This window comes from Oculina patagonica, chromosome 6, assembly GCF_052425735.1.
Source record: "Oculina patagonica isolate OP01 chromosome 6, crgOcupat, whole genome shotgun sequence".
Taxonomy (NCBI): domain Eukaryota; kingdom Metazoa; phylum Cnidaria; class Anthozoa; order Scleractinia; family Oculinidae; genus Oculina; species Oculina patagonica.
This window is the reverse complement of record NC_135763.1, coordinates 37,164,226-37,192,151: the sequence shown is the minus strand read 5'-3', so window position 1 is coordinate 37,192,151 and position 27,926 is coordinate 37,164,226. Positions and strand designations below refer to the sequence as shown.

The following is a 27,926-nucleotide window of genomic DNA, read 5'->3' as shown; positions in this document are numbered from 1 at the left end:
TTATCAGCGCTATTTAGTTAGAGGAAGAGGGTTTCAGTTTCACAAGTACGCGGTCATTTTGTGTTTCTATTTGCCATTTCCGGCTTGCGTGTCTGAGAAGACAGCTAGTGTACACTCACAGGGTCATATTAGGTCGGAAGTCGCTCAATCGAACCTCTGGCGCAAATTCAGCGAGACGATGATTTCTCATTGCAAATGGATTTCGTGGCTTGTCGCGGTTCTTTGCATCTCGGTGGAGTGTATGGGATTCGATGGGTCTTGTTGCCAACAAGGTTGTATTAACACGATAGCAGGAATTCGGTGTGTATGTAGAAGAGGTTTTAGGCTCGTTAACCGCTGTCAATGTGGAGGTAAGCTATGATGAATACAAACTTCAAACTTGAATTAGATACTTTTGGGTGAATATACATCGGGGTTTGAGTTATTAACTGGGTTGGGGAAAACCTAAGAGTCCATAAATTGATGTGGTTGGTGAAAGACAGATTCAAAAATCCCTTCTCAGAGAGAAATATTTTATCAGCGAAATATTCCTTTGAACTGTTCATGAATTTGTAAACATGTGTCCGGCAGTGTAACACAGGAAGACTTTGTTTTTTCTTGTCGATGAAAAATATTTTGGCGGGTATTTTTTCGGCTTTATTATAAGGTCAACTGTTAATCATAGAGAAGAGGAACTCAAAACCACTTTTTTGCTGTCATTACAGGAAAGATGTGCTTTCTTAATTTTTATTAAATTAATTATATGATACTGTACCTTTAATTGACTGGCATCGCGGTAAACCGCAGGCATATGAAGACAGTTCATGGGACACGTTCTATATTAAAACATTAATTATTTTATTTAAGCAATAAGCAATTCATCTGTAATAAACTTTCAATCAACGCAGATAACAAGACTTGACGAGCAGTAAATAAGTTATGAAACTGATAATTTTCACTATACTGCAAATTCATTGGTCCAGCGATAACTGGGAATCTTGCCTTGGGTTGGGAACGGTGTTTTAGTTGTAGGAATTTCTGCGCTTATAAACATCAATCAAACAGGGCTGGGCAATGATTTTTTTCTTTGACCAAATGATCAATTTTGCAATATTTTTAGCCTGTAGGCGTCGTTAATGAGTAACACTAAACTTGGGTTCGTCTTTGCTAACCCGACAGATCTTGTTCACTGTCAATTGATCTTTCTGCAAGTTGCCTTATCTCTCATAATAATCTCGCTTATAATTATTTTAAGAAACAAGGTAAGACCTCCGGCTTTTCGTTGAAGATCTGTTTGGCATTTGTTACTAATCTGTGTTTAGGCTTTCATAAGGTCCACGCCGAAGATTAGCCATGACACACCATTTTGCAGGGCACGTGAACACTAGTTTGTATGAAACAGCCGCCATTAAATTTACTGTGACCGCTTAGGTAACAAGTTTGTTACGATGTTCATGTGTGGCCTTGTGGCTTCAATGGGGAAGGCTGCTGGCCATATGCGTGCGCCTCGTGAACATGTGAAACTACGGTACCTTTGAAGCTTTCCGTAATTGTTTCACCATACTGCCAAGTCCCATCCATCAACTATTTTCTTGGTGACAGCGATGAAACAAAAGATTAGCTCGATAAGAAAACTTACGTTAGAGAGTTCAGTAACTTGTTTAGCTTGCGGCGTCCTTCTAGAACGTAAAGCGCGACCGTAAAGCGCTGATATCCGAGGGAAAAGGTCGCACTCCGGGCTACTCCGCGACTGGCAGAAAGAAAAAAATTTTTAAGAGGGGAAGCAAAAAAAAAAAAAAAAAAAAAAAAACCGGGGCCCCCCATATAAAAAAAAAAAAAAAAAAAAAAAAAAAAAAAAAAAAAAAAAAAAAAAAAAAAAAAAAAAAAAAAAAAAAAATAAAAAAAAAAAAAAAAAAAAAAAAAAAAAAAAAAAAAAAAAAAAGCGTGAGAAAAACCGTGAGAAAACCGTGGTCTCGCCACAATTAGCCCAAGATCCACAAAAAACTCCAGATTTTCAATGAGTGGGTTTAACCTTCCGCTTAAAACAGAAACTGATTTACAGTCAACTTATACTACGTGCTTCGAAACCGCAAAAAAACGCCTGTCCAACAAATCGTGTTCTTCGGTAGCTGAGACTATAATCCCCCCCCCCTCCCCCTTATAATCTTGTCACTAAATTAGCTTCAACACTTCTTTTTTATTTATCATGGCAAACACTCTCGTAAAGTAATGTTGAGACACCACAGAACAGCACTGAAAAATACTGGGATATCGTTTTTATTGTTTAAATCCTTTATGGTACAATAGAAATAAACACATTTTCCTTTAGTTAGCTTTTCCATGGATATTAAAAAACCTTACTATCCAGGTTTTCTGTGCGACACCAAGAGAATTTCCCATTGGTGGTTTTTCCTTGCTTCTTGATAGGACTCTTTTATTCTCGTGACTATGGGCAATTTTGTTATGAGAAGGAATTAATACACTCGACATTCTTAAAGCTAATAAGATATCAGAAAAGCTTTAAGGATCAATTCTAACCCGCCAACTTGATCTTTTCGACCCAAAGGACTCCGGGTCAAACCAGATTAGGCAAGTTTTCATTAAACCTTGTAGCTCGTACTCAGAACTCGACGCTTGTGTGGTGTCAACAGCCTACGTACTTTATAGCATACCCACTTGGTAAACAACTGGTAAAAAGCTACTTCTGTCAGTACTTCATTGATATAAATGTATTCGCCTTATTCTTATTATGCACCAGTACTGTCCCAAGAAAAATTGAAAACAATACTAATGCACAATGTTGGGGGAAAACAAAGTGTTTTATAGAAAAAAAGTGAAAGTGGCGAATAAGTTCAAAATGGGATACTTTTTGTAATAGTGAGGGACACGCCCTTGTCTTTGACGCTTTGCCATACAGTTTTGTCGGCTACGTTTTCTTGAATTTACATATTGCAGTTAAAACTGTTGTTGCTACACTGCTATGCGAAGTTAATTTTACTGAATTTATAACATGTATTTAAGGTTTTCGTGTAAGGTGCTGGTTGCTATTTAGACTTACCCACTCTTGAAACTATTGCGACATAATCTTAGTCGTTTGTTGTTGTTGTTGTTTCCGCATCTCTTTGTCGTTGTTTTAATCTACTTTAGACTTGCCGGCTTGGGGGTAGGCACTTAAGTATGTCAGTAAGTGAACATTTCGGAAGATGGTTGTTAGTAGTACGTTTATGGATAAATTATCGTACGTTTAAGTAGGAAATACTTAGTTAATGGAAAGCCGGCCAATGTAGCTAACCTCTGTTCTGTAATTAATGTTACTGGTGTTATTTAACTTTATAGATTTCGACGAATGTTCTGTGCGAAACGGCATGTGTCAACAAAACTGTATCAACATGCACGGATCCTACAGGTATAGAAAACTTGTCATGTTAATCATACAGGTATAAAGATCTTGTTATACTGTAGATCATACGGGTATATGAGTTTACTTTCCCTGGGTCACAGTAGAATGTACTGCAACTGAACAATGAAGTTTTTTCGGTATTACTCGGTATCGACTTGAAGGCAACTTATTTCAGCGTTCGTAAACAAGGTTCATAGAATTGTATATTTATAGATGTGAATGTGCAAATGGTTATGTGGTAGCACCTAGAAACCCAAGGAGATGTCTGGACCTGGATGAATGTAAGCTGGTAAGTCACCTGCTTAAAATCTTTTTATTTTAATATCCGGAATTAATGTCTTTTATTTTCTCCGTCGTGAAATTAGACTTGCCATTTCCCACTGTGAAATGTTACGGTGGTGTCACCACTGTTCCTGGATTGACCGGAGAACTTCTCGTATGATTCTCAAACAATTCCCTAGTGCTTTATTATTACACCTTGGTGGAAAGAAGCGTGGAGCAACTACATGAAGGTCTCGCCCCTTTTCTCTGTGTAGTTAGTAATATGTTTTCTGTGGAGTAACATTTGAGAGGTACGCTAATTGGCACAACAATAAACACGCAAGTAACGAGATATTGTGAGCTACGGTAGCGGACAGAACGCGTACGTGAACACTTCCTTGACCAAAGTCGTGCCCCGATTGAATTTGAAGCTCGGGGTACCTTTTTAATGTTTGCCTTTTAATTTTCTACAAAAATGCTAAGTCGGTCATGTACTGGTGTACAACACAGCATGCGTAACATCATTGATCTTCAGTTATTCCTTTTGTTTGAAAATAGTTATTTTTTTACAAATTTTACATTATAGGGCATTTCTGGTTGCACTCAGGGCTGTCAGAATACCCTGGGTTCTTATCGTTGTTTTTGTCGCAGACCAGGTTATGTTTTGGATTCAGATCAGCGATCGTGCAAAGGTAAGATGTAGAAAGTTGTTGTAGACACACTGAAGCAGCAATAATGTTCTATATTATAAATATTTAGGCCCACTTTAATTTCTGTATGAATGATACAGCCAAATGCCATTGACACACATCAAACAGAAATTATCCCTATTGAAAAGGGTCCTAAATACGCGGGTTGATTTATATGACAAAGGGACCGATGGGTAGATGGATACGGACTGACTGACTGGCCGACCGACCGACCGACCGACTGACTACAACTGACTGACTGACTGACTCCGACTGATCGCATGACAAAGACATCACTCACTCAATTGCTTACTTTCTTGACTGATCGTATGGCATAGAAAAAATTTTTCTTGTTTTCACGGAACGTCCACCAGCCGGTTCCAATTTCTTTGAAGACACAAGTATTGCACAGCGGACAGAATTACAAGGAATTCAAGGTAAAATTTCAATTCAGTCCTTTTATACCTATACCTATGCAATGCATGCTTTTGAATTTGCCCCAAAATTATTTCTTCTGCCTTGTACATACAACAAGCACTGCTTACAAAATACAAAAGGCAAAGCCTGCTGTCGAGCCAAGTGGCTCATCAGGCGATAATACCGGTTTCTAGCATTAAGCGGGAGATTTCTACCCCCTGATGGGATGCTAGTCCATCGCAACTACCCCCCACGGTAGGCACTATGAGGTGCTTGCCGCCAAAAGTGACCCGGCCGTCTCGACCCGGACCGCTCGTCCGGTCCGGCGCACTAACCATTAGGCCACCGCGCTCTCACAATGATACTAAAATATTTCTGCTTTCTCACTTGCCTTTCAGCCTGTCCCCCTGGGTATATAGGCCCCGGATGTCGTTTGACATGTGACGATTGTCAAAATGGTGCCCGGTGTGACATCAGAAATGGACAATGTCTCTGCCCTCCTGGTTGGACAGGAGTCTTATGCGATGATCGTTAGTATCACAAGATTAATGGAGTTTTCGTTATTGATTGTATTTTTAAAAAGTAGTTTTTAAATCTTTTTAGTATTCATTCATTTATTTTAATTACCGAATTGTCAAACACTTTTATCATGACCTCTGGCTCGGGAGATTGGGAAACCACTCGCCGTGTACTTGAAGTGCAATTACCTTTACCTTTACCTTTTCAAGGTGAATTGCTATGCATCAGAAGTACAGCAGAGACTTGTGCTTTGCTGTAGTCTTCCCAATCTTCAAATAATAGTGAGAAAGTTCAGTACAAGCGTTGCTGGAATGTTAGAAATACTTACTGAGCGCAATCATCAATTGGTCAATGCTTCGTACACTGATCGTTTTAGAATCAATTATTTCCTGAAAACGCCTAGAGCCAAGTGGCCCATACTTGCCGGAGCTTATCCCGGATTCTGTACCATCAAGCGGTTAGGAGTATTTCTCCCCCCTGGAGGGATGCTAGTCCATCGCACGGTTACCCCCTGCATTAATTTCGTCGTTACCCATTTATAAAACTTGGTGGAAAGAGCCTGGAGGGAGGCACTGTAGGAGTAAAGTGTCTTGCCCAAGAACGCAATACAATGACTGGTGACCCTCGGCCAGGGCTCGAACCCAGACCGCTCGATCCGGAGTCCAGCGCGCCAACCATTATTCCACCGCGCCTCCCACAATATTCTCCTGCCTTCCATAAATTTTGTACAGTCTCATTAAATTTTGGTGCCGGTTATGTTAGGGCAGTCAAGACATGCTCACTTTAATTTAATTTACAAATGTAATTAGAAAGCAAAAGCTTGTCTTTATTGCTAGTGAGACCAAATACTGCGAGACAAGAGTCATAATCGTTTGCACGTGCTCACTTTCGTGTCTTCTCTTCATTGGCCAGCCTGTCCAAATGGATCATTTGGAAAGGACTGTGGGAACAAGTGCTTGTGTAAGAATGATGCACGGTGTGATCACGTGACTGGTGCGTGTACTTGTCAGCCGGGATTCATAGGAAAGCTGTGTGAAGAAGGTACGTGGCTCGTGATCGCTTGAAAGAACATTTTAAAGTTAAAACATTTTAAAGTTAAAACTTCTACACCACGTCTAAATTTGACCTACGTGAATTGCCACTCATGCACGTTGTGAATACGATTCCGTGATTGAAAAGCCCCGTGTTTAAGCTTTTATTCAGCCCTGAGCCAGGCCTAACTTAGACCCCGTTTCAATAATTGGCCCTTAGTCTGTGTCGTTTTTGTAATTTTTTCGTAAGGTTGATACAAACAAAAAAAGAGTTTTATTGAAGATGAATTATTCAACATGACACGAGCATGGGACAAAGAAAAAATCTGAGTCCCCGACGGGAATCGAACCCATGGCCTCCCAGATACCGGTTAAATGGGCGCTCTAACCAACTGAGCTACGAGAGGCTCGCTGGTGAGCTGGGCCATTTTACTAGGTTGATATGTGACACGTGTCCTGCATACTGCTAGGATCAGCAATGTCGAAATCATCAAGTTTTGTAGTAAATAATAAAGATGGTAAATTTTAAGCTGGGTGATAACTGAACGACGTGGTATGTGAGAATTGGCTATGTTCTGTTCCTTGGTTCCTATTTACATTGATTAGGCCTTTTTTGTGCTAGATTGTCCTGCTGGGTTCTATGGAGTCGGGTGTAAGGAGAAGTGCGCATGCGTTCACATGGAACCTTGTCACCCAGTGACCGGCAGGTGTCAGTGTGACCCAGGATTCTTTGGGACCCGCTGTGCCAAAGGTAATAACTATTTACTTACTAAGGTCACCTTAGGTTTGAGCCAAGCAAAGCGTCGCCTTTGGTTTTTACGAAAATATACTAAAATGGATGTCCATGCTTTAAGGAGGTATGGCCAGGCACAGATAAAATTAGCTAAAACCTCCAAAGTTGTTTCGAACTTCAACAAAAAGCTAAACCAGTTTGAAACCAGCGCTTACCTACAATAAAAAAAGTAACTAACGTTTTCGCCTTCACAGCGTGCCCATCAGGGTCCTTCGGAGCAGGGTGCCAGGAGATGTGTAAATGCCGAGTTGATCACACGGAAAGGTGCCACCCTGGGAATGGTGCGTGTGTCTGCAAGCCTGGTTACCAAGGAAAATACTGCATAGACAGTAAGTAACAGAATTGTACCTGGAGAGTTCGTTGGAAGGATTTATCTTTTGTTGTGATCTTGGTTTTTCAATAAAAGACAGTTTACTGGCCAGTAAATGCAAGCTATCCGCAATCCGTAGAAAGGTGTCAAATAAAAAGAAAACAAGAATGTATATTTGAAACGAACTTCTGAAGGTGCTACGTTAGTATTACTATTCTTTTTTACTCATTTATAGATATACCTTTAAGTAATCAGTGAGTGAAATCATAGTTAATAGAGAGAAATGGTTAAGAATCAATAAGAAGCCCGGCAAACATCAAAGGAGCAAACAAAGAGCCAAGACTTAGGTTGGAAGGTCCATGAGAGTGCACATCTTTTGTTTTGCGCTCATACACTATGCATAAATTACGTAATCGCAAAGTTTTTATTGGCACGAACACACGTAACCACCTATTGTATTTTGTCAGGTTTTGTGCACTCTCAACCCCCAAAATACCTATAACAAAGAACTTTGTCGGGCTTCATAACCATTCGCTCTATTAACTATGGTGCATACGGGCCTATTTTCCCTAACCCTAGTCTGAGGACTGAGCTACAGTTCTTGGAAAATGGCCTATTGTGTTTGCATAAGATTGAGAGCCTTAAAAAAAAAAAAAAACCTATAACAAAGAATTTTGTCGGGCTTCATAACCATATCGCTCTATCAACTATGGCGAAATACGGACCTATTTTCAGATCACACGTTTGCAGATTCTATTCAAGTGTTCTTTAAAATATTCTTTTACAGAATGTCCTAAGGGAAGCTATGGTAAACACTGCCTACGAACATGCAACTGTCCTGAGTCTGGGAGTTGTGATCACGTGGACGGCACGTGTGACGTAATGTGTCCTGCAGGTCTGACCGGACCAAAGTGTCAGACAGGTAAGGAAACTGAATTTCGGCCCATATAACTCGAGCTGATCTTGTTGAAGTAGGCGTAGTGGTAAACCAATTCACGAGTATTTCTCGGGCCTTGTGTTAAGAAAGATATTTTGAAATATTCCACAGATTTAAAGAAATATTTTATCGGGATCTTCTAAGTGTTATAGAAAGGGATGTTTTGACACTATTTCAGAATTGTAAGAGTTTTTTGGAAAACGAAAGTGGAATATGGCGGTTTGTGAAATGTCGACCCCCAATAATAGACCTTCTTTATTAAAGAGTCTAAACCAATGAAAGTGCTTTTACATTTGTAGTTACAAAAGAAAATCATCAACTAGAGGAAGGTTTTTTCGGCCTGCCACGAAAAGCCCGAAAACAAAACGAAGTAATAAGAAAGAGAGCATTGTTCGTTGCGTGAGAGTGAAAGGGATCATTTTGTACGGAATTGTTAAAAAAAAAAAATACTAAACTTGTCAGGAGTGGGATTCGAACCCACGCCTCCATTCGGAGACCAGAACACTCATTGCCATTCAGATGGTAAAGACTTACACCTTGAGTCTGGCGCCTTAGACCGCTCGGCCATCCTGACAACCCGCTGTACTCGCATTGAAATTGTAGGAAATTCGTGTTCTGAATTTCACTGAACATGAAACCGCTCTTTTGTGGAGATGTTTACGGTAAGTCAAAACTCGAAACAGCATAACTTGTTGGATTTATTTGGTATAAGCTTAATTTACATATTTTCTAGGCGTTTTCTAGGCATATTTTCTATCCCCAAATTTTCAAAACTAAAGGACTGCCTAAACTAGACTAAGAAACATTGTTGCGGCAACATTGTTCCTTGTCATGTTTCCTAGGTGGCTAAATTAGCGGGAAGCAAGGAAAATGTTTTGCTGCCCAATTGGCTAAACTAGAAAATAATGTTCCGGACTAAAGTGAGGCAGCGCAAAACTAGTCATCATTGCTAACTGTGGCTAAACTAGTAACATATGTTTCGGAAGCAAATTTGTGTCCGGGAAGCAAGAAAAAAAATGTTTCTGACTTGAGGCAGAAACTTTTTTGTTTCCGTGAAGCAAAATTTGTTACCGCAACATATATTTCCCGCGCCGCATGGCTAAACTGGAAAACGTTTGCGTCCGCAACAATGTTTCCTAGTTTAGCCAGGCCTCAAGGGTTTTTTCATTGCCTGGAAATAATTTTTTTTGTGAAAAGAGAAAAAAAAATATAGTTTGTCAGAAGTGGGATTCGAACCCACGCCTCCATTCGGAGAACAGAACACTCATTACCATTCAGATGGTAAAGGACTTTCACCTTGAGTCTGGCGCCTTAGACCGCTCGGCCATCCTGACAACCTGCTCGTAAACGGCGTAGAAATAGTATAACATGCATTGGATACATTTTTAAAGATTTTAAACTCAAAGTTCTCCAATTCACTTGAGAGAAGAAAACCATCAACAATATGACATATTTTCCAGTCGAACCCTCAAATTCCCAAAATCAAGGTTAAAAAAATGAATGGTAATCAACAAGACAACATGATTTATTGCCTGGAAATAATACCTTGTTTTGTAAAAAGAAAAAAATTTTGTCAGGAGTGGGATTCGAACCCACGCCTCCATTCGGAGACCAGAACACTCGTTACCATTCAGGTGGTAAAGGAATTTCACCTTGAGTCTGGCGCCTTAGACCGCTCGGCCATCCTGACAACCTTGCAAATGACGACGCAGAAATAGTACGAAATTCGTGTTCTGAACTTCAATGAACCCGAAATCACTCTTTTGCAAAGAGGTTTAGGGTATTAAGTCAAAACTCGTAACAACATAACTTGTTGGAGTTACTTAGTATAATATAGTATAATACAATCAATACGGGAAACTGTTTAGGGTAAGGTTTCCAGTGGCTTACTAGTATATGGTTCAGCATTTTCTTTCATTTTTCCTTTGCTTCTATAGTATGTGCGGAAGGCACGTTTGGCCTTGGATGCACTCAGCGGTGTCAATGTAGTGATGGCGTGACATGTGATCCCGTGACGGGCTCGTGTATCTGTCCCATGGGGAAAATGGGCACCAAGTGTGACGAAGGTAAAATGGCGGCAAAAATGCACGCCTTATCACTAGGTTGTTTATTGAGAACTTCGTTATCGCGGCTGGCTTCCTATGACTAAGAAAAACTTCACTTTTTGGAACACTGAAACCCCTTTGCTAAAGCTCACTTGTAATAAAGTCATAACTGTGGTCAGTTTTGTACCACTGAATTCCATTGAAAGTGATTATTTGTCCTTAAACGGGTTTCTTACGTCAGGCCATGGTGACAACGATTTTTTTTCTACCCAGCTTGCCCTGAAGGTCGGTACGGCTTCAACTGTGACCAGGTTTGCGACTGCGCAGCTGGGATCAAGTGTGACGCCATGTCAGGCGCATGCGTGTGTGCAGAGGGGAGGACCGGCAGACGGTGTGACCGATGTAAGTATTTAGAATAGATAGAAAGGGGACAAACTTGAAAAGAAGGCTAAAGTGGGTGGATTGTGTTTTTTATTATTGAATTTATATTTCCGTCTTATCATTCGTGTTTTGTGTTTTCCAGTTTGTCCGCCTGGGACATACGGCCATAAGTGTTTGCACAGATGTCAGTGTCTTGGTATGGCCCGCTGTAACCCGGTCAGCGGTGAATGTAACTGTCCTCCAGGGAGGACTGGAACGAGGTACGAGAAAGGTCAGTTTTTCATAAGTTTCTTTGCGTGTGTACCGATATTTAACCAAATTTATAGTATGATAGTATTTTAACCAAATTTATAGTTTATAGTATTGTTGACCATTTGTCCTATAGAAATATGTTGGCTTCCTTTGTCAATACTACAACCAAAGATAGTAATAATTTCCTGCTGCAAAAAGGTTTTAGCAACTGATAGAAAGGTGGCCAAATATGGCAGCCGAGTTTTGAAAAAATGCGGAAATGTGTCGAAAAGTGATGACGTCGGTCTGCTCCTGATTCTATAGCCAGCTTTTCAGTTGCGACTTTATTCGACTGACTGTTTGTTGTACTGAAAAAAAATTTTTTACTTTTCTCACCTTTGAAGATCTTCTCTTGAAAACTTTTTTATAATATTTGATGCGTCTGCTCTACTTTCATTGCCTATATTCTTTTTATCCTCCAGTCTGCCAGCATGGAACATTCGGCAAGAAGTGTCAAAAACGTTGTGACTGTCCCCCTGGTGTTCGTTGCCATCCGGTCAGCGGCAAGTGCATTTGTCCAAAAGGGAGGACTGGGAACAAGTGTGACGAAGGTACTCTTTGCCAATCTTCTTTACCAATTTTACCTTTTTTACTCTACTCAGTGATTAGTTAATAGAACAAAGACAACTGCTTTATTCAAAACTTTTTAAACACCCTGTTTTGATCGTACAGTTTGTCCAGAAGGCTTCTATGGTAGCAAATGCGCTCAGCGGTGTCGCTGTTTTGAAAATGCGCACTGTGATCCAGTGGAAGGAACTTGTCAGTGTCCATCAGGGAGGACTGGGAAATACTGTCAAGAAGGTACCATCACAAAACGTCCAATTTGTTTAGTATTAGCTTGATAAGATAACGAAGACTCATAAAGATTGAATACTACCACGTACGGTTAACTGAAAACTTTCCCGTTTTTAACGTTCCCGTTATAACTGCTCATTCCCGAAGAAGTTGAGCATTGATTGCGCGTTTTAATTTTTGTTATCTCTTACAGTTTGCCCACGTGACACATACGGGATAGAATGCGGTCAGCGGTGTGATTGCGTCAATGCTACTTGTTCTCCTGAAACCGGGGAATGCCAGTGTCCTCCAGGGAGAATGGGGCCGAGATGTGACAGAGGTAAGTGTCATGTATTCAGTGAGCTTGATGCTCGTGTAAGCATCTCATTAATTTATGTTAATTATTCCCCTAGGTTGTCCTCATGGTTACTTTGGACATAACTGTAGCCAGTCATGTGGTTGTCATGGGAACTCGTCTTGTGACGTTGTGATGGGCAGGTGTCACTGCAGTGCTGGCAGAACGGGAGAATATTGTGATCAAGGCCAGGAAATACAAATTTCGATTTTTGATAAAAAAAAAATCTTGTAATTTCGTACAAATTCCAGACTGTCCAAACGAACACATAACATGGAGAACTCTTCTAAGTCAAATTGTCCCTTTTTTTTCAGACAATGTCCCTAATTTTCTATTGATGATATTGTCAGGAAAAATTGATCGTAATTATCACTCAAAGAGATTATCTTGGGTTTACAGTTGTGTTTTGTTTCTGAGAATTTCTTTGCCATAATATACCTTGATGAACAGGTCTTAAGTTTAAGCCCACCTGAAAGCTACATCTTAAGAATAATGGGAAATCGTTTTTTTTACACATATGTTTTCTTCGTAAACAGATTGTCCTAACGGGACTTACGGCTCAGGTTGCAGTCAGCGGTGTACCTGTGAGCAGCACGCCCCGTGTGATGTAATGACAGGCAGATGTTTGTGTCCACCGCAGACATGGGGCCAAAGGTGCGAGAAAGGTCAGCGCTTGTTATTGATTAAAAACACTGCTTCCGAATTTCTACAATTTATAGTGCCTGTGAAAATTCTTAATTTTGTCGCACCTGAAACCAAGTTAATACGTCACGACGCAAGTGACGTCACGTGCAAATTGAACGCTGTGAAGATTCTTCATCTCTTAATTGTTTTCGTTCGTTTGTTCGTTTATTATTTTTGTTTGTTTTTTTAACAGATTGTGAATGTAAGCATAACTCAACCTGTAGCCCCGTGACGGGATTATGTATCTGTGCTCCGGGTTGGATCGGCAAGACATGTGAGAAAAGTAAACACTAAATCCAGATTACTTCATTCCGCGCACGACACGATAGTTAAGCTAGATTTGTTTATAGTGACAGCTTACACTACTCTGGGTGCTAGAGGTTTCTCTTGCGCGGCTTCTGGCGTCGGCTTTATTGTGACTCTCGCGGCTTCGCGGCTCGTGGCGACGACCTTCGGCCGCCGAAGAGTAATCCGCCGCGTGCGAAAAAATTCCTCTGTTACCCAGGGTAAGCTTACACGGAAGTAAATCAAAAAATGCAAAAGTGTTTCCTATTGCAGTTTAGTGTAGGCAGCCTCCTCCGTGTCAGGGGCGGAGAAGGGGGTGGGTTATTTCTTTAACGTTTATGCATGAGGGTAGTTTCTGGGTATATTAGGTTCTTAATAAAGAGAAGGACTATTTAGAGAGGGAGCGTACGTAGGGTGCCTTTCACAAACATTTAAAAGTAACAAGAAACATGGAAACGGAAAAAGGAAGGAGAAAAGGGACTTATTAACCAATTTATAAGCTTAAAAAATCTTAAACAGTATATTTATTTTTATCTTTATTTTATCTAGAATGCCCTGAAGGATTCTATGGAGTAAACTGTATCAAGACGTGCTCTTGTCCTAAGGAAGCCTCTTGTGATCACGTGAACGGAAACTGTATTTGCCCTGCTGGTCTGTACGGAGAGGAGTGTGAGAAAAGTAAGGAAATAATTTTTCGTCTGTTGAGTTTAATTTTAATAAAGACTTATTCATTCTTTTATTCATTCACTCATGTTGTCTTCTGCAGAGTGTCCAAAAGGCTTCTTTGGGAAGAACTGTTCCAAGAAGTGTAACTGCACCAAATTTGAAATGTGTAATGCCGTGACTGGCCACTGCAAAAGAGGTATGAGTGGAATTATAATTTGTACCTTAAAGATAAGATGTTCTACATGAGACGAGCATGGGACAAAGAAAAATTCTGAGCCCCCGACGAGGATCGAACTCATGGCCTCCCAGAATACCGGTTGGGAGCTCTAACCAACTGAGCTACGAGAGACTCGTTGTGAGCTAGGCCATTTTACTAGGTTGATATGTGACACGCGTCCTGCATACTGCTAGGATCAGCAACGAGTCTCTCGTAGCTCAGTTGGTAAGAGCGCCCAACCGGTATTCTGGGAGGCCATGGGTTCGATTCCCGTCGGGGACTCAGAATTTTTCTTTGTCCCATGCTCGTGTCATGTAGAACATCTTATCTTTATTATTTATTACCGAGCTTAAAATTTACCATATTTATTATTTACTACAATTTGTACCTTGTTTCAAGAGAGTTAACTGAAATGTTCAGGTTATATGAGAAATGTGAGCTTTCTGTTTGAGAAACAGAGGAACCCGCAGCTGTAAATCAACTAGTTTTTTGGACTTTCTTTTCAGTTTTCAGTTGACTATAATGATCAAGTTATAAGAAAATACCAGCTTTCTGTTTAAGAATCAGCGGGACCCGCGATGACATTTTAATAACACTATTTTTATCTGTAAAATCAACTAGTTTCTTTTAAACTTTCTTTTCAGTTTGTCCAGCTGATAAATATGGCGTTAATTGTTCGCTCAGCTGCAAGTGCCCTCGTTCGGCGATATGTGATCCGTACACAGCCGAATGTCTCTGTAAACCCGGGCGTCAAGGGACAACATGCCGACAGGGTAAGTAAAGAAAGTCCTCTTCTCACGACCAATTCCTCTTTCGCACTCGAGATAACCTGCGGTCAGGCGGGGTTTTTTCGCGGCGGGAGAAAAGAGAAAAAAAGAACGCCTGATCGCAGGTTACACTCGAGATGCCTAAGCTAACTGACCTGAAAAATTTCTACAGTGATTTGCAAAGTGTCTTTGATTGACAGTTTCTTAATTAAACGAAAATGTTATCGAGTAGAAGCCAATCAAAGATAGTGTGCACGTATTTCTGTAAGGATCGGAGGACGTAAAGATCTCCCTACCAATTTCAGCTTTCGCTATACGCCAACTGAAGAAGAATGGGGAACATTATAGTACTGGCTCTGAAGAAGACTAGCTTTGCTAGTTGAAATATTGGCCAGTAAATCTTGCCCTCCTGCCATTTTACCAGCCTTGCAATCAATCTGGTTTTATTAGCACTTAGAGTGACGTCTGGTACGAGCATTTCTTGAACAAGAGATCCGGCAGCAGACAAGCCAAGCAGTTTTTTTTTCTTCGTTGCGTGGTCCCTTGCATCAAAACTGTTTTTGTAATCTACAAGGGACTTAACCAAATAACGGTAGAAATAGCGGTATGTCCTTTCAAATTCACATGTTTTACTTTTCGCAAGTTCGAGTTTTATGACTGTATTTACATGTAAGTGCTGTTGTTATAATGATAGGTTGCCTTAAGGGTACATACGGCCGCAACTGTATCTTCAACTGCACATGCTCAGAAAACTCCGAGTGTGACCCTGAGACGGGAGAATGCCGATGTCACGTGGGCTGGATAGGAAGCAGGTGTGAACACGGTAAGCTGACGTTTTTACTTTTCATTTACTGCCTGTTGAATAAGTAGAATAAGTATTCATCAGTTTTATTTTCCCCTTCAGTTTGTCCAGCTGAAACATTTGGTCTCGGCTGTCAAGAGAAATGTTCCTGCTATAACGGCCTGTGCGATTACGTGAACGGAAAATGCCATTGTCATCCTGGATACCAAGGAGTACGATGCGAGAGAGGTAAGAAAAAGGGGATGACGTTTGGTGAATGACGCCAAGACAATGCACAGTCTATCATAATGATTAGAATTATTGAATTAATGAATAGATTTAAAAAAAATTATGTGGACTGTTAAACGCGGGTTTATTATAGGGGGTTGTACATTCCGCTTACCGCCATAGGCTTTCTAGACCGCAAACAGCTTAACAGCTTAGACCATAACCGCCACATATTCTTGACCGTCAACCTCCAGATTAAAACGAATATACCCGCAAATAGACCCTCTTAAAACCATGACCTCCCAGTTTAAGAATGGGTTAGTTGTAAGTTCAAATGACAACAAGCAAAGAACAATAAATTTTCACCTCGCCAAATATGACCAGGCGGCTTAACCGAATGGTTTCAACTGATGCTGTTTCAAGTAATGCTGCAATCATTAAACTGAGGAATAACTGTCAATTCTGTTGTTTGATATAGAATGTCCGCGCGGTTTCTTTGGTCAAGACTGTCAGTTCGAATGCACCTGCAAAAATGACGCAATATGTGATCACTTGAATGGAAAATGCCACTGCGGATTGGGTTACACTGGAACCAACTGTGAAAAAGGTTGGAAAACGCTTGACTTTTAGTTACTTTACTTCATAAACAACAGTTTACCGGTCTTTCTTCGCTTGAGAGACGTCTAAGAGGTTCATAGTGATGACGTAACGTTACAGATGTCTGCAGAAACGAGCAACAACCAATCAGAGACACTCCACGGATCTCTGTAGAATAACGTCATCAGTATGGAATTTTTAGGGTCGAATTTCAAACGTTTTTTAAGCGGGGAAAGAGTTGAGAGAGAGAGAAAGAAATAAGGAAACCGTAACTAAACAAACGTTTGAGTATAGATAATTGATCCAGTGCTTATTTTTTTCGTTTGTTTCGTTGTAGAATGCTCCCCTGAGAATTACGGTCTTAACTGTGAACAGAAGTGTGAATGTAAAAACGGAGCAAGGTGTGACAAGAACACTGGTTGTTGTTTTTGTCCTCCGGGGTGGTATGGGGACAAATGTCAATATGGTGAGTGAAACATTTATTTTGTTGTGCTCTATGGACCCTTTGCAGCTAAAGACCTACCGTGCTTTTAAATAAAGATTATCCATCCATCCATCAAGACCCTCTATCCTGCAGCATAACCTAGAACGGTCACATGGTTCAACATCCAAATTGCCGACGGGCAAGCTACGCAATGGGATAGTCAAAACGAAGTTGAAGTCGCTTTGTTTTGCATGTCTCAGCGCGTAGCTTGTTCACCAGCTTAGCGGATACTGTGTCACCCAAGAGACCATTTAGTATGATTGTGAGTTTTGCTTCTTTTCTTTCTTGTTTCTACATAAGGTGTTCAGTCAAATCTCTCTTCACGGACAGTACAATAAGGCGGACACCTTGTGTTAGTCACTGCCGTTTTTCAATCATTTTGCTGTAACTAAACTCTCTATAAGCCAGACACCTCTCTTAGACGGACAATTGGAGCCGGTCTCTATGGTAGAGAGAGCTGAGCTGACTGAGCTGAGCTGACTGACTTTAAAACGCCAGCTTACCCCTCAATTATCCCTGTCTTCTTTTTTCTGCTTCGTTCTCTGTAACATTTCTTTTGGTTTACTGACACTAGGTTGTCCCCCGGGACGCTATGGCATGTACTGTACTAAACACTGCAGATGTATGAATGGAGGGTCATGTGACCCAGCATCCGGGGAATGTTACTGTACCGAAGGGTGGACTGGGAGAGACTGTAGCAAAGGTATGTAATACTCTATTGCCGTTGGAGGATTAGTTCACCAGAAAACCCAAAATTTGGCTACTCACTGTTCATATTACCACACATCGTTGCATGATTTTACTTCTGATCGCTTTATTTTCCCATTTTTGTGTGGCTACTTTGCTCTTGTGACAAAATCTGGATCACTTGATTCCATTCTTTCTTGTTCATTTCAGCGTGTCCTCTTGGACGGTATGGCTTCGATTGTTTGACCAACTGCTCATGCGCCAACTCATCAATGTGTAACCCCAGGACTGGACGGTGCGAGTGTGAGCCCGGGAGGACTGGACCTGACTGTGGCCAAGGTCAGCGCTAAAATAAATATTTGATATACTGTGCGCATTGCGATGACTTTTTTTTACTATTTTTCGCTTTTGTCTTTTATAAATTTACCCTAAAAAGGTTTATATGATCTTGTATAGTGGTTTTGAATAAGCCTGACCACTCAATTGATGATATACAACAAAATAATGCAAATCGCTTGCTTTGATTTTGCAACGCTTACTGAATTACTTCACTTGAATTCAGAATGTGGTGACAAGTACGGTCCTGGATGTGAGCTCCAGTGCTCTTGTGGTCAGGGAGGCCAGTGTGATCCGCTGACCGGAAAATGCAAGTGTAGACCTGGATGGACTGGACCCGAATGTAGAGAAAGTAAGTTCGGGACAATGACCCCTTTTAGGCCAACAGCTCGTCATTGTACATCTTAAAACCAGTCTCATTTGACTTCGTTTACTTCGACTTTCTGAACAGTTATGTTATTACGTTCTTTCTTTGTTTCATTCCTTTAGAAAACCCGGAAAAAGTACCATTTAACGACGACCATTTGTTTACAATCAATTGAACGAAGGAGCTGAGTTTGCAGATTAACTGAGACATGGCGTGGGAGATGGTTTGAACTCGTTACTAAAAACGTCAATCCTTCAAACGCCAAAACAAATTTTATTTATCTGTTGTCGCCAAGCTTTGCTCTTTAGGTTCCATTTAGCTTCAAGGTCCCTTGAGATAAATAGCAATCTATGGACTTCAGGTCATGCTGCAAAGAATGCTTTATAGCACTTACCTTACACGCAACACGATGGGTAAAAAGAACGACTCCCAATAGAGAATTAGTTTTATCGCCTTTTATTACAGTAATCTTATAAATCTGTTAATGTACATTCACTAAACATAATTAATCTTATATATTCTATGGATATATTTCTGCTATTCACACGTTATTTACAACCAGTTCACAAATAAACCCATTCTGAGTTATTCCGTCACAAGAACCGTTCGTCTTATAAAACAAATAAAAACTAGATTCTGTATAAAATATTGCTGTGAATTCTCCATCGTTATAGAAATAACCTACGACAAAACAGTTATCAACTCAGGAAATCAATATTAAAAACTATTTTTCTTTCTAAATTGTTTGTTTTTGTTGTTTCTTGTTTGCTTTAAAAAGTTGTGTTCATTTAAGATCGAAGACAGCACTAACTTCGTTCGTCAAAGCGAAAGAAACAATAACAGAAATAACAGAAAAGACGTAAATACGTCGTGTCATTATCACTGGATAAGTCATTAATTAATTTACAAACACTCAACTGGAGTAATTTGATGTATCCCGAATTATCAGGCAGTCAGTTATAAAGTTTTATATATATAATTTGTCATAATTTTATTGATCTTGTAGTTTACCCAGCTTTTTCAAGACAATGTCTAGAATATCAAACAATTTATTTCCAGCAACATAGTCGTTATCCACGAGGTTAATAAGATAATATGTGTCGTGAATGGTGTGGATAATCTCGCGTGACTTGGATTTCTCTGGGTAAATACGTCCCCACTGATGCTCCCAAAGAGCAAACGCCTCATCCTAAAACATAAGTAAAAAAAAGTAGATGAGAGATAAATCATGCCATTGTGACGAAGCTTCCCCCGGTTTCCATAGCATGAAGCGACTAGGAGTATTGTTACTTCACCACCACCCCCTCCCCCCCAACCCCCCTGGATGGGATGCTAGTCCATCACAGGGCTACACCCACCTTGCCTTGACGGATCTGCAAATAAAATAAGCAACGCTGATAGTACGTAAAACACTCAAAGTGGCAACGGCACAAAGCACAAACTGAAAGCTAAAATGCAAACATGGGCAGCTGTTTAGACCAGGCTGGGTCTCATCAGTACGTATTAAAATTCCTATTGGATAATACGGAACAAAACTATTGGAGTAGTTTTACGAATATTTCTTAACTGCAGGACTTGTTTGCCTGAATCTGACTAACGATAGACAACACCAGGGCCGTACCTCGGATTTTTTTCTGCGGGGTTAAACTCCGCTAAACTCCGCTACGGGGCAAACTCCAATATGGCGGAGGCAACTGCAACCCCTGCCCCTCCTGTCCCCCCCCCCCCCCCCACCCCGGGTAGGTACGGCCTTGAACACTACAAAGGTTGATTTGGAAGTACAAGTCCACCAAACGCCACATTAAAAATCATCAATAATAATGTTTTTCTATTAGTTTCCTTTATTTTTTTACCTTCCAAGAGTGAAAAGAAATAGGATCCACAACAGTCGGTTGAATAATCTCTGATCCTGGAAACACTCCCCACGTGACCGCATTGGACGAGTAGACATTCGCGTTTGTCACGTCTTCCTGTCCCTGAGATCAAATATGCCGTGAGAATTAGCGTTACATAACGTTACACATGCAAGATTTATTGAACGTTTCCTTAGGATCCTTTCAGTATTCGGTATTTGAACAGTTTTTCTTTTATAAGAGAGCTCTCTATCACCACCAGTGTTGCAACAAATTATTTTTAAAAAACAGAATTGCAGACAACATAATAATTAATACCAAAGGTGAATATTCTCAATGCCTTACCGAGAAGTTTACGATGTGATAATTAACTATCGGATAATCCTGTAGAACTTCATAAAGACACATTGCAATTTCCTCGCTCGTGAAAAACTCCAAATATGCCTGCATGAAACAAAAAAATTGTCAGATTTCCTGTAACACAACTTGCGGCAATGCGATACTAGATTTCGCTGTGCTGCACCATTGAAAATGGTATTTTTTTTGCGGATTTCAAAGCGTGGCTGACTGGAGTCCTGTAGCTTTCAAATTTCCATTGTAACCAGTAGGTAAGAGGGCAAAAGTGTGAAATTCTGATTGGTTAAATCGGAGGAGCTTTCATAAACTTTCTTGTTTGTCGGGGAAAATTACTCTGAAGGATAACAAAGTCGACCCGAAGGCTTCCCATCGATTTCCGAGTACGACCCGAAGATATCCGACGAGGTAAGCAAGTATTTCTAGTCGTCTCTTAGAAAACTGACGATGATCACCGAATGCTTTGGTCTCACTAAACAAATGAAAAAACAATATCTTCACCTTCTGAAAGATATAACCTCCAGGGCTTCCCCATCCCGCTACGGGATCTGTTGAAGGCACTCCATTAACATTCGGTTGACTGTTTATTGTAAGAATGCCGTGTTTATTGACATGAGCAAGTTTATCAACAAACGGTAATGTTTCTGCTGCTAGTTCGTCCTGATTCCAAGGCAGTTCTTTTACCTATCGACAAATCAAAATCACGAGGCAGTTAACACAAAATAAATACTGCTACATACTGAATTGCAGTTTTCATACAACAGCATGTAGTACGGACAAAAACACAACAAGTAACAGGGACTGTCTCAGCAACATGCGCCACTGTGCCATGAATGGGGCATGTCGCTCGCGGCTGCAATATGTCCCTGTTACATTTTCTGTCCATGGGTGTCTGTCCATGCTATGATTTGTTTCACTGCCACATGTGCTTAAATGTGTGCAAGTCTACATGTCTGTCATTCTGTGTGTCTGTCAGTTTTTTTGCCTGCCTGCCTGCCGTCTGTCTGTCTGTCTGTCTCTCTGTCATTCTGTCAATCTGTCTGTCTGTCTGTCTGTCTGCATGTGGGAACAACCCTTACAAAATACGAAATACGGAATATAATGTTGTACTGGTCCACGTTCCTAAAACAGAATATTATAAAGGGTCTTTCTCATATAGAGGAGGAACGCTGTGGAATTCATTATCTATTGACCTAAAAACATCCGAATCTAAAGCTAAATTTAAAGGAAATCTGGCCATTAGGCAAGCAAACTGTTGACTAGATTTTACTATTTGTACATATTTTTAGTGTATTTACTTCTGTTTCAATACGGCTTTCATGTAAAGAAGTTTTTAAACTAATAAAATAAAAGTGAATCAATCAATCAATCTGTCTATCTGTCTGTCTGACCGTCCATCCATCTGTTTGTCTGTCTGTCTGACTGACTGACAATCTGTTGATTTGTCTGCTTGTGTGTCGGTGTAATGGTCCCTTTGTCTGTGTCTCTGTTTAGACCTTTTTACAGTCAACTCTCGTTATAGCGGACATGCTCGGGGCGTCGTTTAGTGTCCTTTATAGCGAGAGTCCGTAATAGCGAGAGTCATTTCCAGTCAAACCTCTTTCGCCGGGGATCTGGATTTTGTCCGTAATAGCGAGTGTCCGCAATAGCGGGGTGTCCGCAAGGCGAGAGTTGACTGTATCTCGCGCAAATCAAACCTTGTAACCATATCTGTTTTCCTTGCCGGTCAAGTAGCACGCAAACACCTCAAACACGTCTTCAGGGCTGTTCAGCTCTCGTCCCCACATATTCAGCAAATCCTCTTTACTCTCGTGTGTACCCAGCAAAACCAAATGATAATCCTTCAATTCTCCAAAAGACGCTGCACTCGAGTCGCCCCATCTCCCGTTTGGGAACTCATCCCAGTTTGAGGTACGGATCATGTAACTACGGGGTCTCGACGTCCAAAAGATCGGACGGACCAGCTCCATCCGCCCTCTCCTTGCTAGGGCGGGACCAGGCATCCAAGGCAGTCTGCGCATGCTTGAATCCGGTTCGTCTTCACTGTGGAACATACCAACTTTTTCCAGGATTTCTGTGATGGATGTTTCACGATTTAATGTGTAGAAGTGTAAACCATGAACGTGGCCGCTTTCAAACAGCTGCTTGCACATTTCTGCAGCATATTTGATGCCGTAATTCATGACAGCTGTGCTGTCATCTTTCATTGGTGTTAGGGTGTCCAACAGCCATTGTGGGATTTCCACACGGGACATTCGCTTCAACTGCCGCAGAGAATTGAAGTTCTGTGAAAAAAAAAACACGGAAGTAAGGTTAAATATCAAGTAACAATTTACCTGACATAATGGAATGGTAAAAAATATGAACAGATCATGTTGAAGTGTCAAAATATTAAAAGGACTTTGTCACGGATTTTAGCCATATTTTAGCCTGCGTAGCAGGTGCCTTAGTTTCGAGCGCGCGTGATCGCGCACTCTTTTAAACGCGCTAAAAACGTAAACAGACGCTTACTACGCAGGCTAGCCATATTTAGGCAAGGGAAATGACCATCAAATTCGGTGAAATATAAAAATGACCTCTTAAAACAGTTAATCTCGTTTTCTTAAAACTTAAATTTACACATTTGGTTGCAATGAAGCTATGGTTTTGCCATTTAGATCCATAGAAGTAATTTTTTTTTTGCAAACATTAAGTTTCATAGCGAGTATTTGGCAAAACTTATCTCGGCCATGACACAGTCCCTTTAAGCCATATTTTTGGGCCAGATTAAATGAAAACGGCACACTAGTCGAAGAATGAGTCATCGGCTGTCATCAAGGCTTAGACATGCGCATTCTACGCAAGACGTCCTTTGGGCTCGTCACCCATTCCTCTCCACGAGAGGAGAAATTGTGTCAAAAGCCGAAAGGAAGTGTGCGTAGAAGGTTATCAAATGAGCTAAAAGTTTGCATGTGAAATAAGCGAACTTTTCTGTCGACCAGATGAAAATTTAAGTCACGTACCGTAAATGATCTAATAAACGCCAGGGCCGTCTATTAAATTTTAGGGGTCCTGAGGGGGGCGTTAAATAGATACGAGGCGTTTATTAGAGAGGGGCGTTTATTTCAATTTTACTGTAACAACGTCAACAAAACAAAAAAGATGTGTTTTTTGCTCGTGGAATAAAATAGAAAACAGAGTGCGAATGGGAGACTAATCTAGTCTGCGCTAATGCAAAGCCTACAGATGTCTTCATCATCATCGGGGTCAAACATGTTGGCATTGTTGGCCTCTTCGATGTCCGAATCAAGCAAAAACTAAACAAATTGCAAATGTCCTTGGTTAGGGGGAGTCTATTAGACATGGGGCGTCTAATACAGGGGTAGACCCGGGGCGACTAATACAATTTTTACACTTCAGGGGGGGGGGGGGGATTCGATAAGAGGCGTTTATTTGAGAGTAGGCGTTTATTAGGTCATTTATGGTATGTAACATGAGAGATGCAATGAGCAAGGCATATTTCCGACAGTCTTTTCACATGGCAATGCAGATTCTTTATAAAATAACCCCCTTACAAGTCCTTTTAGAGCATATACTGGTTTATAGTCCCTAGCTGTCCAAAGAGTGGATAACTTTCAACGTTCCCAGTTGATAACTTTTCTGATAAGCAGAGAGTAATTTTAATCCACTGGATCAAGTTATCCACCCTACAAACAACCAGGGCCCGACCTCCATGAATAGTGGCAGTATTAAATACCTGGATTGGAAAAATGGCTGGAATAATGGGCACATTAATTCCAAATCTTTGGCAATCCTCAACAAACTTGATAAACGTCTTCACTTCAAAAAACATCTGAGTGATAATGAGGTCTGCTCCTGCATCAACCTGTGCTTTGAGATGCTTTAGATCTTCTTCATAACTCTGAACATCAGAGGAGGCCATCAAGTACCCTTACATGTATGCAAACATATAATAATTAGTCTCTCTGTGTGGACTCAATTCATCTCCCTGGTCGGCAAGAGGGCAAGTATCCCACAGGCACTGGCACTCATCTCGTTTCTGTAGCATGGCACAACTAAGGGTATTTCTAAAATAGGGAAGTGTGCGAGTGACATCGCGACTCAGTCAAGACCCAGACAAACAAACCGAAATAGCAGACGTATTACGTAAAACACTTTCTAAAACAGGCGCTGTTTCTTAAGCACTTTCACTTTTAGGGTGTCCAGCATGCTAACCATTAGGGCAAGCCACCTAAGCCACCTAAGCCCCACAGTTGACAGGGTTACCCCCAGCTCTAAATTTCTAGTACCCATTACACTCCTGTGAGGAGAAAGGCACTATGGGAGTGATTAAGAAGTGTTTTGCCCAAGAACACAACACAATGACTCAAGCCAGCCGATGGTTTAAGCCCAAATTGCTTTAACAACAACAACAACAAGGTTTATTTGAACTGTAAGATTACAAGTAACAACTTAAACAATAAATATACACACAGTTGCTGGTCACCCAAAATACCCACTAATCTGGAGTCAAGTGCACTAGCCATTATGGGCCACTGTGCCTGCACTGTTTCAAATATTAAGGCCTGTAGGTTAAACTTGTTACGTAATAATTGCAAATACGTAACTTTCAAATAACTTAAGGTCGCGGGGGACACCCAAAGCTCATCATTATGCATTTATTTAAAGCATATGCACGAAGTGCAACGACTGACATCGACAACTTTACGAGATATTCAGGACTGGATAAAAATATGGGTGCGTGCGCGTGATTTGAAAAAAAAAAAATCCCTGTTTCTTTGATGTATTGACCAATTTAAAACAGCTTTATACGTTTATTAAGGTTGTAGGAAGTCTATGAGCTTATTTTCATTCAAATTTGAATATTTCTGCACGGTAGTCGTTTTTAAAAATGCATTGTTCAAACCATAAAAGCGTGGAATATAATTACCATTATTACATCTCTACATTTGAAAATTGATCGTGTTTTGGTCGGGACACCTTCAGAAACCTCAAAGTTTGGACTTTTCCGACAATTTCGTGGCAGAGAATACAGCGCGGATACAGAACTTCATGACTTGCCACTGCAGATAGGTAAACTATGAACACTGTAGTGTGTCATAACAGAAGCGGAATTTTAAAAGAGCGATTTTAGAAAGAGGAAGAAGGCATTAAATTAAAATTTGCGCACTTAAACCGCCGTAACTTGCTGGCAAACTTTAAATCAAAAAATCCGCTTCTGTTATGACACTCTAGAGGTATTGACTGATTAGTTTTTGACAAGATCACAGTGTGCTGTCTCCTACTCGTTCCGCAAACTCTGCCACAAAATCATGTTTTTCCCAATTTGGCACTCACGAGGCTATAACATCGCCGTTAAATGCAATCTACCAAATTAAAGACGACATTCACAATCTTTCATCATTTCTTTGTGTCTCTGTAAAATTTGAGCATGATCACACCCATAACAGCTGAGAAATAAGCGTTTTAAAAGATGCAGGTCAAGCAAAATTTCCCTTCATGAATTTATTCATGTTGTAGGTATCCCCCGCGACCTTAATGTAAGTAAAATGCAAAGGTTCTGTTCAAGGACTAGTTTTTGAGGCAATAAGGGAACTCCAGAATGACCTACCTACTACTCCTATGGTGAAGTGATCTCCAAATTCACTTCTGATAAATTTGACGAGGTCTACAGTGTAATCAAAGCCATCTTCTTTAGGTCCATGTTCTTCCTCGCGGCCTCCATCTGTGTGATAAAACTGGGTTTTAATTGTTATAGCTTTCTAAGACTGAAAAAATCACCGTGTGCTGCCAGCTATTGCCTAGCTCTAATGATCACCTCCCCCTCCCCCTCCCCCTCCCACCTCCCCCTTTGGGAAGAATAAGCCAAGTTTAATCACCTGAGTGGTTTTTTTATTCAGCAATTGTGTTGCACGATTTCTCGAACCCTTGATTTTTTTAAACTTCAAGATGACTCGAGCCTTAAATTGTTTCCCTTCCATCAGACAGTTATTTATTAAGTATCTATACAGAGAAACAAAAGAAAGGAAAGTAAATCAATAATATGCTAATTACACTACCTCCTCTTATTGCCAAAATACTTCCAATGCCAAGATTTTTCGCTCTGGTGAGATGTGCGAAAACCTGGCTCCTTGTAGTCTTTCTAGAAGGGATGTGGAACATAATGTTTTGTCCATATAAATCTATTGCTGCCGCAGAAACCAACAATGTGCTAGGCTCTGGCTGACACGTGTCTGACATGGGGTCTTGAGATGGCTTCCATGTGATGTCACAGAACAGAGGAGTACAATGTTCATTTAATCTACCAATGATCGCCATCAGGTTTGTCGCTCCATTGAAAGTCTTTGGTGGAAAGAATTCCAAGGAAAAGAATTGTTCATTCTTTTCCATTTTCTGCCTGATGATGTCGATGAGTTTGTGTGGCTTGGACTCTGCCCTTTCACTTGCTTGATGTGCCATGATTTCTGCTGTGACAGGTATCCTGATTATTACAAAAAAGCCAATTAATTTATAATTATAGAATCAGAATTAATTGCAAACACTTCATTTTCCATAAAATGTTATTTTGCTAACGATGAGGCCTTTCAAGGGGTAAAACCAACAAGTCACATGACCCTGCACAATGGCGACACAGGAACATTTTAACAGCCACAAGCGACATCATTACGGCAGTGAAATGCAACAGTGACACAATGTGACAGCAACACAATATGCGGAAAAATGACAGCGACATTTACAGCTGTTGGCTAGGTGACATCGGTTCTCAGAAACATACAACATTGCGACACGGCTACACCCCCTTGGAAGGCCTCAACCATACTGTTGGCCAAGCAACAGCCGGGTATCAACTTGTGACAGAATAGAAACACCATAAAATTCCATTTATCTCACACCCCTAACCCCGCCTCCCCCCACTATCCCGCCAGATTCAGAGATCTTGAGGATGCTTGACAAAGCTTGCCTATCACTGTCACCTAGTGTAGCACTCATTATAACTCTTATCCAATCAGTAATCGTTTTACAAATCACGTTATTTCACAAAGGCAGCCACCATTTGCAAAAGTCACATGCGGTATCTCGGGAGTCTCATGATCATGGTCTATGCGGTTCACGGTTGACTCTGTTATGAACGAGTGTAGCTTTGTGCAGCTAGCATTAAACATTGCTTGCAAATAAAAATAGCCATTCCTTGCAACAAAATAATTCCTACTGTATGCCCTGTGTGCCAAGCTTTTAACTTTGCTATTATCAGGAGCATATCACCCATGTCGACATGAAATATCAGCTGAAACGTAATCGACGGATGAAGTATAACAGTATAACTGTATTTTAACTGGTTTACAGCCGCGGTTTAAAATCATTTTAAGTCTAATAAACAGTGTTATCTATCTAAAATGCACAGAAAAATACCTTTGTCTGCGATCAGATGTAATTTTGC

General features: G+C 40.6%; 2 protein-coding genes and 3 non-coding genes across 5 annotated transcripts; 1 reads left to right on the top strand and 4 right to left on the bottom strand.

Annotated features, from left to right (window-relative positions):
• Positions 1 to 116: 116 nt before the first annotated feature.
• On the top strand, positions 117 to 18,744 carry LOC144657647 (uncharacterized). The gene is made up of 30 exons (XM_078518002.1): positions 117 to 350; positions 3,316 to 3,385; positions 3,593 to 3,668; positions 4,227 to 4,332; positions 4,668 to 4,766; positions 5,145 to 5,276; positions 6,178 to 6,306; positions 6,919 to 7,047; positions 7,284 to 7,418; positions 8,187 to 8,321; positions 10,274 to 10,402; positions 10,655 to 10,783; positions 10,905 to 11,033; positions 11,476 to 11,604; positions 11,726 to 11,854; positions 12,042 to 12,167; positions 12,241 to 12,369; positions 12,719 to 12,847; positions 13,060 to 13,149; positions 13,701 to 13,829; positions 13,918 to 14,013; positions 14,679 to 14,807; positions 15,496 to 15,624; positions 15,706 to 15,831; positions 16,289 to 16,417; positions 16,745 to 16,873; positions 17,466 to 17,594; positions 17,789 to 17,917; positions 18,141 to 18,266; positions 18,404 to 18,744. The coding sequence occupies exons 1-30, from the start codon at positions 179 to 181 to the stop codon at positions 18,454 to 18,456; spliced, it is 3,606 nt and encodes a 1,201-aa protein (XP_078374128.1). The 5' UTR covers positions 117 to 178; the 3' UTR covers positions 18,457 to 18,744.
• On the bottom strand, positions 8,793 to 8,910 carry Trnal-caa (transfer RNA leucine (anticodon CAA)). Its single transcript has 2 exons — positions 8,873 to 8,910; positions 8,793 to 8,838 (listed from the first exon to the last, which is right to left on the bottom strand). It is a non-coding gene; the product is annotated as a tRNA-Leu (tRNA).
• On the bottom strand, positions 9,552 to 9,670 carry Trnal-caa (transfer RNA leucine (anticodon CAA)). Its single transcript has 2 exons — positions 9,633 to 9,670; positions 9,552 to 9,597 (listed from the first exon to the last, which is right to left on the bottom strand). It is a non-coding gene; the product is annotated as a tRNA-Leu (tRNA).
• Trnal-caa (transfer RNA leucine (anticodon CAA)) lies at positions 9,908 to 10,026 on the bottom strand. The gene is made up of 2 exons: positions 9,989 to 10,026; positions 9,908 to 9,953 (listed from the first exon to the last, which is right to left on the bottom strand). It is a non-coding gene; the product is annotated as a tRNA-Leu (tRNA).
• On the bottom strand, positions 18,722 to 27,926 carry LOC144657643 (methylenetetrahydrofolate reductase (NADPH)-like). The gene is made up of 9 exons (XM_078517998.1): positions 27,899 to 27,926; positions 26,548 to 26,969; positions 26,100 to 26,213; positions 24,225 to 24,418; positions 22,186 to 22,773; positions 20,990 to 21,172; positions 20,480 to 20,578; positions 20,135 to 20,257; positions 18,722 to 19,470 (listed from the first exon to the last, which is right to left on the bottom strand). The coding sequence occupies exons 2-9, from the start codon at positions 26,945 to 26,947 to the stop codon at positions 19,273 to 19,275; spliced, it is 1,899 nt and encodes a 632-aa protein (XP_078374124.1). The 5' UTR covers positions 26,948 to 26,969; positions 27,899 to 27,926; the 3' UTR covers positions 18,722 to 19,272.